Genomic DNA, 13010 nt, shown 5'->3' with positions numbered 1-13010 from the left:
GCTCTTCCGGGCACAGTTTCCCTAACTGAGGTCTGGAGGAGGGGCATAGAGGGAGGAGCCAGTGCACACCAGTAGTCCTAATTCTTTCTCAGAGTGCCCAGTCTCCTGTGGAGCCCGTCTATTCCCCATGGTCCTTACGGAGTTCCCAGCATCCACTACGGACTACGAGAAATAGAATTACCGGTGAGTAAATTCTTATTATTAAAATCACCAAGACATACAATAGGAACAGTAGGATATAAAGCCATAAAATCAGCCGCCTTTTTAAGAACATCTGAAGAAAAAGGAGTGGGGATATAGACGGCAAATAACAGCAAAGACATGGAATATACCTGGCATTTGATAAAAACGTACCTGCCCCATTGGTCAATGTGTACCTGATCAAGAACAAACGGGATTGATCTTCGCACCAGAACCGACTTGCCCCGAGAGTGAATAGTGTGAGTGGAGTGGTATACCCAACCCACCCATGGTTTCTTAAGAGACATAGTCTTTGCCCCAGCCAGATGAGTCTCCAATAAACATACCACGTCCGCGTTATATTGCTTAATATGTCGGAGCATGAGGGATCTTTTAACTTTATCATTTAACCCCCGTACATTCCAGGACAATATCTTAAGTTGATTAGAGGCCATAGGTTGATATAGCATAGTATAGAAGATCAATCCCGGGCATCCGATATATACTGACCATACTGACTCCAAAAACTGTCAAATACTGTAACTCACACCAAAAATACAAAAACAGAAAAAATAAAAATAAAATAACAACAGACATCCCACCCACCCCGTATACCTGACCAAACTGTGGCATACCTATTCCCAAAAACATTTACCCGTAACAAATTAAAACAAACCTAACATGTAGAGGCAATGAATACTATGACCAAAAGACAAGGTGTAGGCCACCCACCATCAAACAAGGACAGTGAGAGGACACCACCCCGAGCCCTCCACCACAGCATCAATTTGGAGGAAGAAATCAATAGCGATAAACAGAACATTCAACCTGAGTGTCACAACACAGCAACAATGAAATCACCGTGTAGAAACATAAAAGGATAAAGAGTAGGCATCAATTATCAGCTGCAAGAGCCCGTCTAGCCGGGGCCCAAGATCCAGCCAGATGGCAAACTCACGAGGTGTAGCAAAGAATTTTGTCTCTCCGTCAGCCACCACCCTGAGCCTAGAGGGAAAAAGCATTGCATACTGCAGGTTAAGTTTTCTGAGCTGCCTCTTGATAGGGATAAATTGTGGTTGGTCTTTTTGCACCTCCAGTGCAAAGTCCGGAAATGTAGAGATTTTGGAACCGTTCCATAACAAGGGACCTTTAGTGCGTACGAAGGACAACACTGCATCACGGTGTCGGTAGTGGACAAACTTTGCAATAAGGGTGCGTGGTGGGCCCGTTCAACAGTGAAAAAAGGAGTAAACAAATCAGCGCCAAATAAATTTCGTCAACCAGGTCTCAAGGAATTTCTCTGGATCATTGCCCTCCTCCTTCTCTGGCAACCCCACAAAGCGAATGTCTTCGAAGTCTCCCCTCCATATCCAGCAACTTGCCTTCTAACATCAGATAACTGGCCATCCGTGGAAGGTGATACGGGAAGTCATTGGTGAAATTGTATCCTCTAAAGCGGAAGTACGGGTTTCAACCTCGCCAACTCGCTCCCTGACTTTCTGGAGGTCGTGATGTATTACGGCTAGGTCTGCTTGAACCTGGCCTATTTTGTCTGATAGACGCGACTCGCTATCCGCTAGCACCTCCAGTACTTTATGTAAAACATCATCAGTAGCGTCAGCCGAGGAAGAGGACTGAGTGGGGGAGGCTGGCGAAGGGGTATCCACATCCCTATCCGGTGTTGCCGAATTTCTCCCCGGTGTACGTTGAAACTGCGCAAGCCTGGCCGCAGTTTCAACGTACACCATGATCAAGAAAGATGGGGCAGGGTATAGCAGATAATACCGGAAATCCACAGTATCAGAGCAATAGTGAAGACTGCTGACCGGGAGCTTTTGCCCCTGTATTTGAGCTATAATCAGGCAGAGGCAGGGCACAGTCACCTTCCAGCAGAATGCAGGCCCAGAAGACTGGGGAAGTAAATATGGCGTGGGGCCAGTTCAAGAAAAATATTTAAAATATATAATAAAGGAGCTGATGTTGTGAGCATTTGCTGAGCCAGTGGCAGAAGAATCCAGGAAAGGGTTCACAGAGAGCAGTAAGTAAACATTTGCACTGCTCTAGGAGCAGTAGGCAAACATATGAACAGTTCCAGGAGCAGAGCTGACACAAGGCGGTTTAGGAGAGCACTGAGTCCAACCGCAGTGAACACAGCCAGCAGGGGGGAGGCAGACTCACAGACCCATGCAGTGGTAATGTCCAGCGGCTCATGGCAGCGCGGTCTCACCACCCCGGGAGTGGTCGCAGTCAGCATCCCGGCGGTGAAGTAGCAGTGAGAAGACAGCGCAGGGAGGCCGCGGCTGCTGGCGGAGACGTGCCCCAGGGCAGTGGCGATGTCCGACGGCGCACAGCGGCTCAGTGACACAGCACAGGGAGCGGCCACGATCAGAGTCCCAGACACTCAGGAGCGGGTAGGAGACATCACGGAGAGGCCACAGTTAGTGATAGAAAGGGGCTTGAGGGCCGGGACTAGAAGTCACGGCGCCATCTTAGAGCTCATAGATCCAGGAGAGAGGAAGCGGACAAATACCGGCGAACTCCACACCGCAGACTGCCAGCACAAGTCCCCAGGGTTCCAGGTACCTTCCCCCACCAGTTATGCAAGTTTGAGCTCGGGGGGGGGGGGGGTTGGGTACCTCAGGATATCTGTCACGAATAGTTAGGTGGAAAGCGCCCAGCCAGAGCAGCTACTTCATGTCTCGCTTAGCTACGCCCCCCGAGCAGCATAGTCTTTTAGTATATAGGATTATTTTTTTATTTTTTTCAGGACGGCTGCAAACGGAAGCTGACCAGCACCAGCAACGCATTAAAACACGCGATTCTCTAATAAAGACCATGGCAGTGCAGCTGGAACTTGATGGGTTTGACCATACTCCATTTAATCGGCGACAGACGGATAGCTTTCAGAGACTGGTAAAGGAAAGGCAAGATAAAGATGAAGCAGATATAAATCAAATTCTGGTAAGTGCAATATATTGATAGTAAATTGTAAGCTCATTACTCAAAATATGTGTGGTTTGGGGGTAAGTAGTTGTTTGTGGCCCCTTAAAATTTTTACAGTTAGAATATGGACAGCATAATGCCAGCGGCGTACCAATGCTAATGAAAGCATTTACCAGTGTCTGCAGTATACCTTTTAACATAATGCTTTACCATCCTCAGACACGGTTAAAATGCTTCAATTTGCATTAGTACCGTAACAGAATAATGGTGCCGGCATTTTGCCGTCCACTTTCTGATTCTTGACATTGTGTAGACAAAACATACCAGACCCATTTGGGGGAGTGTTATGTTTAATGAAGATGTTTATTTTCAACTTGTTTTTCCTCTGCACTATGAAATACTAACACAGAAGTTTTTATTTCTGAAGAAAGAGTTTTCAGATAAAGAGATAATGAAACAGAGACAAATAGATGAAATACGGGACAAGAAGACCGGCTTGGAAAGAACCATTGAGTTGAAGTCTGGTATGCAGAGTAAAAAGCAAGCAGACCTGAGGAATGTGAAGTCAGAACTGCAGCAACTGGAGGGTTCCTCAGATCGGTTGCATGAACTTGATGAAGAACTCTCAAAGACGGTGAGATGTGTACATGTGATGGAACTGGGCAACACACAGATGACATGAATGTGTAGGAATACACTAACATTTGATCATTTTATATCATCTCTTATTCCTCATTCATCCTATGGGGGACGCTGGATACATGGGGGAATAAAGTGCAATGGCAGCAGCTTGGAAACTTTACATTTATTTTTAAAAGATCTTTGTCCTCCCATTCTACAGCCCCATTTTCTTACTGAGAACTGTTCCATTTGTCCACCAGAACTGGGCTATTTTCTCTCACGTCCTAGAGGATGCTGGGGTCCACATTAGTACCATGGGGTATGGACTGGTCCACCAGGAGCCACTGGCACTTTAAGAGTTTAAGAGTGTGGGCTGGCTCATCCCTCTATGCCCCTCCTACCAGACTCAGTTTAGAAAATATGCCCGGAGGAGCCGGTTACAGCTAGGGGAGCTCTACAGAGCTTCTTTAGAAAAAGTTTTTTTTAGAGTTTGTTATTTTACAGGGAGGCTGCTGGCAACAGCCTCCCTGCTTCGTGGGACTAAGGGGGGGAGTAGTGTCCGCCCTGCGGGGTCTGAGCCACTATCTCCGCTGACAGGACACTGAGCTCCTGAGGGGATCGATCGTTCCCCGCCACAGGGGATCGCTCACCCCAGCAGCATGCCACCACCCCCTTACAGAGCCAGAAGATTGGTGGCGAGTGAGTCATCGACCCCCCTAGCAAGCGGCGGGGGGGTGAAGATGGCGGCAACAGGGTATGGAGCGCAGTACTAACTGCGCTCCGGGGCTCAGTGGTACTTAGTGCGGCGCTGTGAGGGGCACTTTGAGCCAGCGCCTACACTGGTCACACAGCCTGTCGGGGTGCCGGGATCTCTGCCAGCATAATTCCTCAGGCCAGTATAATCCTATGAAGAGCGGGAAGACAGCGCCATTTTGGGGGCGGAGCTTCTCAGAGCGGACCCAGCAGCGTTCAGCGCCATTTTCCTGCCTGCACAACGCTGTCAGTGAATAGCAAGTAACTCCAGAACAACACCAGCTATCTCTCACGGTACCAGGGGGTTGTAGAAAGGGGGGGGGGGGGGGGGCTGTATACAGGCTGTGTAACCTATTAGGGTGCACAGTCAGCGCTGGTTGGGGGTCTTCCTTTACCTAAAAAGTGCTGTGTGTGGGTTGGCTCCAATCTCTGTGTCTCTCTTACCATTCTTGGGGGTGAAACTCTGTCTGCCCTCCCATGTGTGTGTGTGGAGTGTCTGTGGTCTCCATTAAGCTATGTCCAGGGACTCTGTGTCATATGTTGTAGAGGATATGTCCTGTCAGGATGATCCCATTCCATGTAATCAGGATTGCACTGTTTTAGCACAGATTCCAGAAAGTGAGCCTGAGTGGTTATTCTCTATCAAATCTATGATTTCTCAGATTTCTACTAGGGTTGCACAGAATGAGTCTGCAACTCAGGCTTTACAGAGCTCTATGGAAGTCTGGCGCAGTTCTGTTACCTCAGGGCCCCCCGCTGTATATTCCCAAAAACATGCTCTTGCACAGATTATGCAAGATGACACGGATACCGTTTCTGACACTGAGGACGGTGATGGGGATGTGTTGAGGGGTGCAGCATCTCTTGTAAAAGGGGTGCAGTTGATGATAGAGGCCATTAGGGATGTGTTGAATATTACTGATACAACACCTGTGCAGGTTGAGGAGGCTTACTTTACTGAAAATAAGAAAGTCTCGCTAACCTTCCCTGCGTCAAAAGAATTAAATGCTATTTAAAAGGGTCCTGGTGGTGTTTCCTTTCCCTGTGGAGGATAAAAATAAATAAATGGGAAAACCCGCCCATTGTTGACGCGTCTGTATCCAGACTCTTAAAAAAGGTGGTTTTACCTGTTCCTGGATCCACCGCCTTGAAAGAGCCGGCTGATCGTAAAATTGATAATACGCTCAAATCCATGTACACGGCTTCAGGGGCTATATTACGCCCCACTATTGCCAGTGCTTGGATTGCCAAAGCTATAGTAAAGTGGTCAGGCACATTACTTGAAGATTTGGATACTATGGATAAATCTGATGTTGAATTGTTTTTGCGTAACATTCAGTATTCGGCAGGATTTCTCGTAGAATTCATGAAAGACCTGGGCTCCATGGCTGCAGGAATTTCTTCCATGTCTGTCTCAGCTCGTCGAGGACTGTGCCTGCGACAGTGGTCTGCCGACGCGGAATCCAGGAGAAGTGTGGAGACCCTACCCTACACAGGTCAGGTTCTCTTTGGGGAAGCGTAAGATGCTTGGATCTCCACGGCTACGGCGGGTAAGTCACCTTTTTTTCCCTCAGCTGCTTCTGCTACGAAGAAACCCTTTTCTTCAACTGCATCACAGCCCTTTCGGGCTGCCAAGCCACGAAAGGCCAGACCGTCCAACACCTTCTTTAGGGGAGGCCTGCCCAAATCCAAGAAACCGTCTGCGGCGGGTTCCCAGGAACAGAAACCTGCTTCAGGTACGCCGAAGTCCTCCGCGTGACGGTGAACTACACGCCCTGGAGGTGGGGCCGGTGGGAGCAAGACTCAGGCTTTTTTTTCATGTCTGGGTGTTGTCCGGCCTGGATCCCTGGGTGCAAGATATCGTGTACCAGGGGTACAGGCTGGAATTTCAAGATCTCCCTCCTCACCGATTCTTCAAATCAGGCTTGTCAGCTTTGCTGGCAGACAGGGCTGTCCTGCAGGCAGCCGTCCAGAAGTTGGTGGAGGCACAGGTTATTGTACCGGTCCCTCCTCATCTGCAAAACAAAGGTTACTATTCGAACCTTTCGTGGTACCGAAACCGGATGGTTTGGTCAGGCCCATTCTGAACCTAAAATCGCTAAATCCCTTTCTGAAGGGGTTCAAATTCAAAATGGAATCTCTAAGGGCGGTGATATCAAGTCTGGAAGAGGGGGAATTTCTGGTATCCCTGGATATCAAGGATGCGTACCTCCACATGTCGATTTGGCTGCCGCATCAGGCTTATCTCCGATTCACACTGTTGGACTGTCACTATCAGTTCCAGGCTCTGCCATTTGGCCTCTCCACAGCACCGAGGGTTTTCACCAAGGTGATGGCGGAAATGATGGTTCTCATCCGCTGACAGGTTGGTGAACATAATTCCATATCTGGACGATCTGCTGATAAAGTCACCGTCCAAGGAGAAGCTTTTACAGGCCCACCTGCTCAGTGAAAATGGTTGGATCTTGAATCTTCCAAAATCAAATTTGGAACCAACCAGGAGGTTGACCTTGCTGGGAATGATCCTCGACATGGAAGTGCAGAGGGTGTTTCTTCCAGAGGTAAAAGCGTTGGTGATACAAACAATGGTCCGGGATGTCCTGAAGCCAGCCCGGGTGTCGGTTCATCAGTGCATTCGCCATCTGGGGAAGATGGTGGCCTCTTACGAGGCTCTACAGTACGGGAGGTTGCAAGCTCGGTCCTTCCAACTGGATCTCCTGGACAAGTGGTTGGGATCCCATCTACATATGCACCAGAGGATACGTCTTTCACCAAAGGTCAGGATTTCACTCCTCTGGTGATTGCAACTACCTCACCTTCTGGAGGGCCGCAGGTTCGGGATTCAGGACTGGGTCCTTCTAACCACGGATGCAGGTCTCTGAGGCTGGGGCGCAGTCACTCAAGGGGAGACCTTCTAAGGAAGGTGGTCAAGTCTGGACGCCGGCCTGCCGATCAATAATCTAGAACTAAGAGCCGTCTACAACGGTCTTCTCCAAGCGGCCCATCTTCTGAGAAATCGGGCCACTCAAGTGCAGTCGGACAATGTAACGACAGTGGCTTACATCAACCAACAGGGTGGAACGAAGAGCAGATCTGCACTGTCAGAGGTAACAAGAATCATCCTCTGGGCAGAAAAACACGCGTTGACGCTGTCAGCAATCTTCATTCCGGGAGTAGACAACTGGGAAGCGGACTTCCTCAGCAGAAACGATCTCCATCCAGGAGAGCGGGGACTCCATCAGAAGGTGTTCCAGGAGGTGACAAATATTTGGGGTATACCTCAAATATACATGATGGCCTCTCGTCTCAACAAGAAGCTTTGGCGGTATTGTTCCAGGTAGAGGGACCCTCAAGCCTTGGCGGTGGGCGCCCTAGTGACTCCGTGGGTGTTCCATTCGGTGTACGTGTTTCCTCCACTTCCACTCATTCCAAGAGTGCTAAAGCTCATAAGGAGAACAAGAGTTCAAGCGATCCTCATTGCTCCAGACTGACCAAGAAGGTCTTGGTACGCGGATTTTCTGGATCTACTGCTAGAAGAGCCGAGGCCTCTTCCTCTTTGGGAGGAACTGCTGCAGCAAGAGCCGTTCGCCTATCAAGACTTACCGCGGCTGCGTTTGACGGCATGGAGGTTGAACGCCAGATATTAGCTCAGAAGGGCATTCTGAACAAGGTTATTCCTACCCTGATACAGGCTAGGAAAGGAGTTCCATTTAAACATTACCATCGTATTTGGAAAAAATATGTATCTTGATGTGAGTCCAAGAAGTTTCCTACGGTGGAGTTTCAACTGGGACGTTTTCTCCTCTTCCTGCAAGCAGGTGTGGATATGGGCCTGAGGTTGGGATCCATAAAGGTACAAATTTCGGCCCTATCCATTTTCTTCCAGAAACAGTTGGCTGCCCTCCCTGAGGTTCACACTTTTTCGAAGGGAGTTCTGCACATCCAACCTCCCTTTGTGCCGTCTACGGCGCCCTGGGATCTTAATGTGCTGATGCAGTTCCTCCAGTTGGACTGGTTTGAATCTCTACAGGAGGTTAAGGTCAAGTTTCTCACGTGGAAGGCTGTCACTTTGTTGGCCTTAGCTTCTGCTAGACGTGTGTCGGAGTTGGGGGCTTTGTCCTGTAGAAGCCCATACTTGATCTTCCATGAAGATAGGGCTGAGCTTCGGACACGTCAGCAGTTTCTTCCGAAGGTTGTGTCGGCATTTCATATCAACCAACCTATTGTGGTGCCAGTTGCTACTGACTTCTTAATTTCAGCAAAGTCCTTGGATGTTGTAAGGGCTCTGAAAATCTATGTGAAGAGGACTGCTCGTCACAGAAAATCGGACTCTCTGTCCTGTATGATCCCAAGAAACTTGGGTGTCCTGCTTCTAAGCAGACAATCTCTTGCTGAATCAGGTTCATTATCCAGCATGCTTATTCTACGGCAGGATTGCCGTGTCCTGCGTCTGTTAAGGCCCACTCTATTCGTAAGGTGGGTTCTTCCTGGGCGGCTGCCCGTGGTGTCTCGGCTTTACAGCTTTGCCGAGCGGCTACTTAATATGGGTTGAACACGTTTGCTAAGTTCTACAAGTTCGATACTTTGGCCTCTGATGATCTGAAGTTCAGTCAATCAGTTCTGCAGGAGCCTCCGCGCTCCCCCTCCCGTTCTGGGAGCATTGGTACATCTCCATGGTACTAATGTGGACCCCAGCATCCTCTAGGACGTAAGAGAAAATAGGATTTCGGTTACCTACCGGTAAATCCTTTTCTCGTAGTCCGTAGAGGATGCTGGGCGCCCGCCCAGCGCTTCGTTTTCCTGCTATCGTTATTTGGTTCACTACAACTTCGTTTTAGTTAAGTACTGCATTGTTACTTTGTAAGTAATGTTTCAGCGGTTGCTGCGTTTCAAGCTAGTTAGCTTTATGTGCCTTGTATGTGTGAGCTGGTGTGAATCTCGCCACTATCTGTGTAAAATCCTTCTCTCGAAGATGTCCGTCTCCTCGGGCACAGTTTCTAGACTGAGTCTGGTAGGAGGGGCATAGAGGGAGGAGCCAGCCCACCCCCTCAGACTCTTAAAGTGCCAATGGCTCCTTGTGGACCCGTCTATACCCCATGGTACTATTGTGGACCCCAGCATCCTCTACTGACTACGAGAAAAGGATTTACCGGTATGTAACCAAAATCCTATTTTTTTTAATCAAGCTCCATTTTGCAACCACTTTGTTTAGTTCTTTTATTTACCTTTATTGGATGTGGATGGTGTGTGTGGGGATCCCTGGATTGCCATCTTCTGCCGACAGTCTGCTATCATCATAGACACAAGGAAGATAATAGTTAAAAATACTAACTGTCATTGGGATGGTTGTCAACCCTCGGCTATGGGCTCTGAGAGCAGCTGACATCTTTTTGGCACTTCTTTCCTTGTGTGGCTTCTCTGCTAGACAAGCCAAACAGAATAGACACAGAAGTAATTTTATTGGGATCTGCAGCAGCTCTGTCTCCGTGTCTTTTTGCAACTCCACATCCTCCTGGATTGTGCAATTGCTGTTCTGTCCTGTCCCCCTTTTTCCTTAATTTGTCTATATCTGGCTTAGGTCCAGGGCTAAACAGTGGAAGAGTGACACTGGCAAAAATGTTTGTCTGTTCCAAATGACTTTCCATATTGCCTTGTGTCCTGTCTGTTGTGGATGCCTGGCTTGCTTGTAAGGCGGAACACCAGTGGCCACGATGTCATTGATTGTGCCCACTGAGATGTCAGACACAGCCTGGGTAAAATGTCTGTCCAAGGCTGTTGCAGAGCTAAGGTATCGAGCAGGAAACCTACCTCCTTGACCCCTTCCACGGCACTACAGGGAGCAGTATTGCCTCCCCCAAGTCTCTCACAGTTCTAATGTCTGATAGAAGAGTGCTCACTCCACTCATTGGATATTGTTACGGCATTGAAGGTCTATGTGAAAAGGACACAAGCATTTAGAAAATATTACGATCTCCTGATCCCCTGTGATTCTTAAAATAGATTGGCCTGCATCAAAATAGGTAATAGTTAGATGGATAACTTCTATGATTTGGCACACTTATTTTGGATCCGGAAAACCTGTTCCTTTACAATATGAAGGCACAGTAGTGAGCTCTGTGTGGGTGGCACAAAATGAAGCATTTACTGAGTCACCCTATTGTACAGCCACACGGTCTTCCATGCATAGTTTTACAAAACCTTACTGGTACAATGTGTTTGCGTCCAGAGGTGCCTGATCTGGTTGCAAAGGTCCCACACAGATTACACTCTAGTTCTCCTGTTAAAGTTTAACTAAATGAAATGTTTTGGTGGATGAGGTTAGGAAATTAACTGCGTCCCCTAGAAGAGGGAGGAGCTTGAACAGATTGAGTTTATACATTGTGTCCATTGTAATAGGCCAGTGTCCCCCAATAAGTACAGAAATGGTGCTTTCCCACACTACCACAGAGTCATGTTTTTATTGGTAAGTATAAATCCTTTTTTCTCATGTGTATGATTATGTGGTCACCTCCAGACTCTGACTTATCTTTGTGCTTGTTCTAGTGGAAGAATAAGCTCTTTTCTTTGCTTTACTGATGGTGCCTAAATATTAATGTGAATGGATTTAACAGTAAACAAAGACATAATCCTAAACTTTATACACAATATTATGGCTTAACACATTTTAAGTAAATATTGCTTTCTGAGATTGTTATCAAATCAGATTTGAATCTTTGGTAAAGGAACGTGAATTGGAGAGCGTGGAAAGGAGCTGCAATGTGGAAGCTTTGAAAACTGAAGTTGGGCAGCTCCATAACCAGAAGTTGGAGTTAGACAGAACAGTGCGTAAGCTGGATCAAGAAATGGAACAATTAAATGCACACACAATGACACGCACGCAGATGGACATGCTGAAGAAAGACAAGGTAAAGTTCTTATTCTTCATAAGTTATCCTCTTATGAAGTAACATACTTGTATTTACAAATAGTGAGTAACTCCTATCTTGTGTTACATTTCTTTATAACCTAGGCTGAAAAAGATGATCAAATTCGAAAGATAAAATCCAGACATAATGATGAGCTAACGTCTTTGTTGGGATATTTTCCAAACAAGAAGCAGCTTGAAGACTGGCTCTATGCAAAACAGAAAGATATCAATTTGACTCGGGAAAAATTGGCTAAGTTGAAGTAAGTGTGAGCTAAATGCAGTAAAAACTCAATTCCTTATGAAGTCCTATGTCTCATAAACATACTGTATGCAATGAGTACTCTGTTTAAAAGAAGTAACTGTTAAGATTGTCATCATGTCTTATCCATATACAAAAAAGTATCCATGTGAAGTGTAGAATAGCCATATAAACCTAAACTAATGAACTGTTCTGTACTACTTACACATATATATATATATATATATATATATATATATATATATAAAAACACAATGGCAGATCTGACATTTGGAATATATAATTGCCCAGATGCCTTCGGAATACACATTATGATGGAGGCAGAACTCACAGGACTTGCACAGCAAAAGAAGAGACTACAGCCAAGTGTCTAACATTTTAGATATATTTATATCTTTCCCTGAGTAGTCTATGAGGAAAGATAAATATATCTAAAATATTAGACACTTACCTGCTGTGGCTGCAGTGTCTTCTTTTGCTTTGCAAGTCCTGTGAGTGTTGCCTCCATCTTACACCCCTTTCAGATTACAAATTCCTTGTTACAACCCGGGATTTTGAACACAGGTTCAACCTGGCTTAGACCCTTTTCACACTTGTGGCTGGGTCCGAGTCATTCCCAGGTCTTCCCAGGCAGAGCCGGCGTGGGCACAAGCTCTGGATCGGTTGGTTGGTCTCCGACTTAGTTAAGCCAATAGCATTTCAGCAAGAGGATCAGATGAGGGCAGCTGATGCACCTGGTTCCTTAGTGCAGGAAACCGAGTCACTTACTCCTGGTGGTGGGTTCTTCAAGTGGTGTCTGAACCGCTTTGGCTTCGTACTGTGCCGCATACAGCCTCAGAGTTTGAAAAAAGTTTCCACTCACTTGAAATGCTTTTCCTTCTTCAGGGTCCATAGAGCTCAACAGGGGAGACGGGGTGTAGTTGGAGTCTTCCACCAGTTCCGATGAGGAAGATCGCATTGCTGAAGTGCGCCACTCTCTGGACTGTTTAGATAAGGATTCCCAATTGGAGGCCACGAGCCTGTTTAAACATTGGGGCAGGAAGGTCATTACTTTCCCTTCTTCTTTGGATCTCATTGAGGAGGTCTGGAAAGCACGGGATAATTTCTCAATTAGCTTCCCTTTATCCTCTTCCGCCAGATCATGTGTCCAAGTGGGAATGTGTGCCTCCCAAGGTTAACACTATGGTGGGGATGCACTTTAGACAGCGCCAATGGTGGTGGCATATGTAAATCTTCAAGGGGGCACAAAAGAGGGTGGAAGCGATGCCGAAGGCATCCCAAATTTTCCTGGGCAGAGGCCTTGTTCCGGCACTCTAGGCGGTGTTCATACCGGGAGTGCAAAATTGG

General features: G+C 47.1%; 1 protein-coding gene across 1 annotated transcript in view; it reads left to right on the top strand.

Annotated features, from left to right (window-relative positions):
• RAD50 (RAD50 double strand break repair protein) overlaps positions 1-13010 on the top strand; it is a 442933-nt gene that overhangs the window by 165835 nt on the left and 264088 nt on the right. Inside the window, exons 9-12 of the mRNA XM_063928180.1 lie at positions 2948-3141; positions 3551-3757; positions 11220-11402; positions 11507-11664. Of these exons, the coding sequence (XP_063784250.1) occupies positions 2948-3141; positions 3551-3757; positions 11220-11402; positions 11507-11664 (742 nt within the window). The remainder of the gene's footprint in view (positions 1-2947; positions 3142-3550; positions 3758-11219; positions 11403-11506; positions 11665-13010) is intronic.

The sequence above is a fragment of the Pseudophryne corroboree genome, chromosome 6, assembly GCF_028390025.1.
Source record: "Pseudophryne corroboree isolate aPseCor3 chromosome 6, aPseCor3.hap2, whole genome shotgun sequence".
In the NCBI taxonomy this organism is placed as follows: domain Eukaryota; kingdom Metazoa; phylum Chordata; class Amphibia; order Anura; family Myobatrachidae; genus Pseudophryne; species Pseudophryne corroboree.
This window is presented reverse-complemented; position numbering and strand designations above follow the sequence as displayed.